The sequence below is a fragment of the Populus nigra genome, chromosome 3 (assembly GCF_951802175.1).
Source record: "Populus nigra chromosome 3, ddPopNigr1.1, whole genome shotgun sequence".
NCBI lineage: Eukaryota > Viridiplantae > Streptophyta > Magnoliopsida > Malpighiales > Salicaceae > Populus > Populus nigra.
In genome coordinates this window covers 1575537-1582813 of record NC_084854.1, presented here as the reverse complement: position 1 = coordinate 1582813, position 7277 = coordinate 1575537, and the positions used below count along the sequence as shown (strand labels likewise).

At 33.9% G+C, this 7277-nt stretch overlaps 1 protein-coding gene across 1 annotated transcript; it reads right to left on the bottom strand.

Moving 5' to 3' along the window:
- Positions 1-3579: 3579 nt before the first annotated feature.
- LOC133688273 (deSI-like protein At4g17486) lies at positions 3580-6155 on the bottom strand. The gene is made up of 3 exons (XM_062107699.1): positions 5804-6155; positions 4924-5211; positions 3580-4067 (listed from the first exon to the last, which is right to left on the bottom strand). Exons 1-3 carry the CDS (start codon positions 5940-5942, stop codon positions 3787-3789), a joined length of 708 nt encoding a protein of 235 aa, XP_061963683.1. The 5' UTR covers positions 5943-6155; the 3' UTR covers positions 3580-3786.
- Positions 6156-7277: the final 1122 nt, after the last annotated feature.

Here is a 7277-nt window from a genome sequence, read left to right as displayed (position 1 = left end):
ATCTATTAGGGTTGAATAAAATTACCATCCAGGCAATGTTACCGCCCCGTGCAGAAATTCAAGTGTTTTATCGCATGTATTTTAGCCATGGAGAAGCAACAATATCTATTGTTCCTACGTATGGAATGGAATTGATCAAATGAGATGGTTTAGAATGAAATGGAGAATCGGATGATGCATTAAAGAAGAAGTTTTTCTTTGAAAAAAATAATCTTGAGCACAGAATCTTGCAAGCGTCGGAAGCACGAAAAATTAAATTTTAATTTACAGGATTCGTGGTTTAGACTCTAATAATAGAAGGTATTAGTTCGAGTCTTAAAGAGTATCAATAAACACATGGAGTATCTAAATTCAAAGCTTCAATTTGAATCAATCACAGGAAGAAACAGCAAATTAAGATACCTAATTGCATTTGGTCAAGCGTACATTGAAGGGAGACAGGCACACATTAATTACCTGCATCCATAATTACAGAAGTCAATTCTGCCACAAGTTAATTACCATGTAAAAAATGAGGTGTGCATCTAGCAGATAAATGGTTGAGGTAGTTTTGTATTTGTCTAACAACATATCGACTTTGGATTGCGGAACAAGTAAAGGGCATGCACTTGGCTATGTGCTTGCTTCATAGATTTTAGCCTTTCAGGGTTCATATATATCCTGTAGATTTGGATAGAATTTACATTTCAGCTGACAAACATGACTTTTGACTAGGTAAGCTAAGCTGAAACTCAACTTTTTGCCACCCTAGCTGGTTTTATTTGCTTAATTAATCTTTGAAAAGCACAAGATTTAACATTAAATCATGATACATATCCATCACCAAATTAATATTTTATAACACTATTCTCAACAAAAATATCTTTGGTACGCACTGATCGATTATTAAACTTGGCATGGCACTTGGTACATGCTGAATTTTAAAAAAATAAAATCTATTTGGAATTGATTGAGTTTGGCCTTGTAGGCATAGCGGGCCATGTATAGGAACTTTAACCAAATCATTGATCAGACGGATGAGTTGCAATAACTTTGCTTTCGTCTGCCATTATGGAATTGGCTATAACTTTGCTTTCGAGCGACAATATGGAAGTGGCTAGTAGGCCCTTCTATGTCGAGCATGGTTCCAGTCATTTTCTTGAAGAAAAAAAATCTGAACAATGTCTTAATAGATGGGCACTGTGCATAACTTTAAAAAAGATCCATGGGGCATGACGATTACCAATGTGCAACTAGGAAGTTACACGTAGAAGTAGAACAAAGACTAAACCAGCTCAATAGTTGTCTAAAATTGACAACCTCAATATTATTAATGTAATTTACCAAACCTATATCATATGTTGGTTTTGGTAGTGAAGATAAATTGTGGGATCATTAAATAACAAAATTGTAGGTTAGGTTAGCATTTGAATTGTGTTGAAGTGTCAAGTTTAGATGATAGCAACAATGGTGGTCAAGAGACTTTTGCTGCCATAGATGAGATTTTGATAAGAATTGGATTCGGCTTCAGGTGAATAGGGGCTTAAGCAAAATTATATCTGATAAATGGGATCTTGAATAATTTTCATTTAGTACTTGGGGATTTATTGTTAAGTGGGGGTAATTTTCATTTCATAAATCATAATTGATAAATATAACTTATTTAATCTTGAAATTTTTTATTTAGTGAAGAACTTGAATCAGTGCCCAGATGAACTTAAACCGGCTCTGATAGGAATCTAGTTTTCTGAAAGTTCAAGGAAAGAGAAGGCATGTTATTATGCTAATCTCCAGTGTAGCAAGGGGAAGGGACAATAGTTAACTTTAAGGTTGATGAGTCGAGGGGGCTTTTCGTTTTCTTGATTCGCAAGAATATTATCGAAATTTTGATGGATTAAGGACACTACTCAATTTTGATCTTAAGAATTTAATTTAAACTCCAACTCATGCTAAATATTCGAGTGGACAAGTCACCTAATTAACCCACCGGCCAAGCCAGGTTTAATCAACAATTACGGGAGTAGTTCAGAGATTAAGTTTATAGCCCATGTGAAGATAATACTCAATTCATCATTTTATGTTGGGTGAATTGCTAATTAGAGTTCCAATGTGGCTTGGCAAGGGTGGAGACTTTAGAATGGAAGGAACGCTCACCAGAGGAGCATGCATGAGAATGTTTGAAAATACTGGTCAATTTATATTTAAAATTTAAAATTTTTTAATTTTACTAAAATTAATATTTTTTTATATTTTGAATAGTTTTTGATGTATGGATATCAAAAATAATTAAAAAAAAATGCCCTAAACCAGATGCAGTGACTTCCGGTGTTGCCATTGGAAGTGTATCCAAGGAGGGAAGCCTCGACGATGCTTCGAGCCTGTTTTAAGATGAAAAGGTTGCAGGGATCTGTCTTCTTTTAGGATTCTCTCATTCACACACCCTTTGTTTGTTATTGTGGTTTGAAGTGTTTTTGGATTAAAAAAAAGAACTATGATTTTTTGGATTTTTTTGTAATGGTTTCATTCAACTGTATTACTAAACACATCATAGTCTTAGGCTATGGAATTCCACCGGAGTTTACAACATTCAACGATATGGTGGATGCTGATTTCAGCATTTTGTTGGATGCATTTTGCCATGTCGGAGCTAATGGTTCAAATGGGCATGGAACCTGACATCCCAAACAACACTGGATGTCATGGTGTGATTCAATTCAATTGAAGGAAGCCATGACAATCATCAAAAAGAATATGGATCTAGTATGTGTATATATATATATATATAGCATCTTGTCGGTATTTACAGCTCTTTGATCAATGGTTTTAGGAGATGTGAAAGACTAGATGAAGTTTGGACTGTTTTCTGGAACTGCAAAGCCATGCGATGTTGCACCTTGAAGCATGTCTCTAAGTTGGACCCCGTGCAAATCATTCAAAACCAATTTTTACTGGATTTTGGAGAAGGTCTAGCTCTGCCGAACCCTTTATTGATGTTGAACCATCAAGCATCTCTCTTCATTGAAGTCTGAATCCCACTCTATAATAAAACATCTGGACTCAATTTTTTTGCATAACAGTGCACGAAAGATAGGTGCAATATCCGTGCAATTATTCACAAAATAATATGATTTTTCATAGCAGGAGATAAGCGATATATATATGAGATCAGTTGATTGAATCTACCAATTCCCATCACTTGGGCACAGAGAACTGAACTTAGCTAATGGAAGAAGATGTATTGGAACCCTTCGTATAAGGCCTGTGAGCCCAAGTGTTGGGGACATGACCTAGAATGAGAGCTGGGAATACCTAAAATTCATAATCATCAGCTTCTAGTATTAATCTATTATAGTTAAGACTTTTAAAAACATCTTCATTAGCTGGACCACCATCACTATCATCACAGGACCACAACTCTTTGAACGAACCTTAAGCAGATTATTAATGCAAAGCTATACAATCTATCCATGGTGACAGAAAGCAACCAGGCCCCGCAACACAGACATCACCTGCTGGTAGTACATGACAGTTGCTTCATCATTCACATCGACCATGAACAATTTCAAAGACTAGGCACCTCTGCTTGTGAACCAGACGGGATTTTACAGAAAAACACGGGACTTCCATTCATTAAAAACAGAAATCTTTACAGAAAACAGAGACACTGCAGCAACTTTGAAGCAGATGTTTCTGCAAGCACTGGAACCAGATAACATGGGGCAGAATACAAGTTTTGCAGTTTTGCCCATCTGTAGTTGACTTCTTTAAATTCTAAAACCCTAGAAAGTTAAAACTTAACCGCCTTCATTAAGCCTTCAAGCTCCATGTCGATGATGAAGATTTATCGTGAACAAAAGATTTTGGAGACACGGGAATGGATCGTTTCTGTCTACCACTTCTGCTTTCAGAACTTGAAGGGCAAGATGTCAATGAAGGGGAAGTATTTACAGGGTTAGAAGAAGAAATGAACCTAGTTGACCGGCTCCTCAATTTCTTCTTCTCTCCCTCTCGTGCACTTTCTTCTGATCTAACTTGGCGAATTTTTGTTTGATTCAACTCTGCTGGAAGAACACAATTGCAAAGAAAACCTAAAAATTCACCAAAAACAACACCAACGTTAAATTTATGCCTGGTTTGCTGGCGAAGGAAAGGTAAGAGTGAAAATAATCAACTTGCATATGGGTGTTCAATAGAAAACAAAAATGTTTGAAGTGGTGTTGAAGGAATTCACAGCAAAGTAGAGTTGTATAACTTCCCAGTTAAGGAAGATACCTCTAACGTTAAGACAAAGGCTTCTGAAGGCATGCATTGGGTTGATCCAAACTAGTGATATGAGATATTTTACAGTCTGAACTACAGGCTATCGCTTTACAATCTGAACTACAGGCTCTCGAACATCATATATCCATTTCCTTTCCTAACCACTAAAGAAAATTTTGAAAGAGAAATAACAACCAGTTTTCCTTCTCCACCACCAAAAGATATCCAATAAATGAACGGAGAAAGAGAATGACTTCCCAGACATCATGTTGGAGGGGCGAAATAGAAACCTGAGCTAAACTGCGACAGAAAAGACAAACATCTTCAACATCTTGGCTAACTAAAAGATCTGGCATTTTTAGGGTGAGAATGACTGGAAAAAGAAATTTTAACAAACAAAGAACCTAACACAACACTTCATTGTTTACAGTTACTATAATATGAATCTTTAATGATAAACAAGGCTGTCAGCTTTCAGAAACATACTCTTAACCACTTAACCGGTTTATAAAACTAGATGTGTGACTTATAAACATGACAGCCAGAACGAAGATGGTGGAACTCATGATAAAGCACGAGCAGAAGTTGCATGAACACCAGAACCACACGTTTCCTGTCTTTGTAAGCATAAAACAATCTGAAAGTAGAGACAAGGTCTAAACCAATTTAAATGGGACTCCTTACCTAAACGAGCAAGACGATTAACCCATTGTGGAATTGTTTTCCCAGCCAGCTTGAAACACACATCATTACAGAAGTGATTGCAGTTCTTAGTAATAAGATGGTAAGTATTCCCAGGATACTCCTGAGCTAATTTCTCCATGAAGGCCCGAACTTCTTTAGGACCCAAATCGGTTCTTCCAATCAATATAGATTTCCTAAACATAAATCCCGGGCATTGCTTCGGCTCAACCTCAAAAATCCCCGTTGTCTCATGTTCATGTGCTCCAAAACCATATTCAACACCATGAACTACATTACAACCAAAAAAACAAGTTAAAAATTTAGCTCATGTCAGAACTAATTAAAAACACTCTTAATAGTCAATGGCCCAAATTCATTTTTTTCTACCACCAAATCTCAACAAACCAGACTAAGTTTTACTTGTTTGACTAACATGAGATCACTATAAATAAATAAATTAGTAAACTCTCCTTTCAACACCAAGATTTCATTTTTATAGTGATTGGATAGCATTTTACAACTGCAAAAAAAAAAAAAAAATTCTTTCCTCACTCACCAGAAAAATAACATAAAGAAAACTAGAAAAACCTGACAAAAAATGGAATATTATATATTAATTCCATAAATAATATTACCCTCTTTCCTTTCTTTTCCTTCCACTTTCTCAGCAACCAAACTATACTAAAAGATGTTCTTTTTTCCTCCTTGGATCTAAACGGTTAAAAAAACATACTATAAAACCTTTTTTTAAAAAAACAAACCCACCATTTCCCTAACAAAAACATCGTTAAAATCGAAACCAAAAACTGAAACATGGAAAACAAAAGAACCCAGAAACACAAACCATGAAAAAATCAAAGCTTTAAAAGTTACAACTAACCTTGTACACCAGAATGATAGACCCCGAGACCAACCCAGTAAGCGTAACCATTAACAGTTGTCAAATCATAAACATTTAAGTAAACCGGAACTGTCCCTGTTTTCTTTTTCCGGTTCAACATCACCATTCTGCACAACATTTCTTTCTTTCTTTCTTCCTTTTTATTTAAAGTGAAAGAAAATAAAGATAGAGATGTTGGTGGTGGTGGTGGTGGTGGTGGTGGTGGATCTGGAAAGCGAAGAGAAGGGCAATATTTATGGGGATCAAGGAAATTCGAGGAATTTAGGGGTGAGAAGTGAGAAGAGAAGTTTGTTTTTTTTGAGGTGGGGGGTAATTATAATAATACTTGTTTTAGATATTCTGAAATTTTAGGATCATCCAAAGGTTTTGGAATAAAATCTTCCCTAGTTTTAAAAATAATAAATATATTTTGAATGAAAATAGATTTATATAATATATTCAAAATTTTATATGGTTATAAAAAAAACTATTGTAATTTATTTTTTTATTAGGCACAAGTGTGTTTAGAATTGTGTTCGAGTGGATTTGACATGAACAAATATTAAATTGATAATTTTTTAGTATTTTTTTATGGTTTTAATGTGTTATTATTAAAAAAATAAAAAAATCTGAATAAAAAATTATTTTTATGCATACAATATCAAACATTAACCAGTTATATTAGATAAATACACTAGAAATTATAGATGAATTTGCTAACTATGTTAATATTAAGATTTCACTTTTAAGGGAAATTTTTATTTGTGAGTAATGAGAATAGATAAAAGAATTTTTTTTAATTATTTATTACCCATTAAATAAGATAACTACTTAAAAAAACTCACACATTTATATCAATCAATTTTCATTGAGTTTCAATTAAATTATTATCCTAATAATGTGAATAAGTTATTCAAAGAGATTTTTTTTTTATTTTAGAATTAATAGCTTTATTTTCTTATGTTACCTTTATCAAGCTTACAAAAAGATCTTTCATGGTATGGCACTTACTGTGCATCATGCTCGATGAGCTCACCAAAATAAATTTCCATTGGCACAGAGAAAGGCAGATAAATAAACCCATTATTTGCTTCCCTTTCACATCACTCTTTGGCATCACTTTAATCGGCACATTACCACAAATCCAAGCCATTCAACTAGCGATTACAACAAAAACTCTTTAGTTTTTTTATGTTTTTTTTTAATTTTTTCTTCAATTAATTTTCACTCATTGAAATCCAATTAATTCTTTCTAAAAAACTTTAGATAAATTATTTACAAACAGATAATATTAATAGGTATTTCACCTCCCGCTAAAGTCATGCATTTATATGTAATTTTATGAAACAACACTGTGAAATTTTCAACTTTTTTACAACGTTATCTAAGTGAAATTTTCAACTTTTTTACAAAGTTACGTAACTAGGTAGATAATTAAGTCAACTGGTGGGTTAATATGTTAATTTTATTTTTA

Bases quoted from the DNA above. Each gene is read 5' to 3' on its own strand.
- LOC133688273 (XM_062107699.1), bottom strand. From the start codon at position 5,942: ATGTTGTGCAGAATGGTGATGTTGAACCGGAAAAAGAAAACAGGGACA. The intron at 5,212-5,803 runs GTTAGTTGTAAC...GTTGTAATGTAG, and splicing joins CTATCATTCTGGTGTACAAG to TTCATGGTGTTGAATATGGT. The intron at 4,068-4,923 runs GTAAGGAGTCCC...GTGAATTTTTAG, and splicing joins TAATCGTCTTGCTCGTTTAG to GTTTTCTTTGCAATTGTGTT.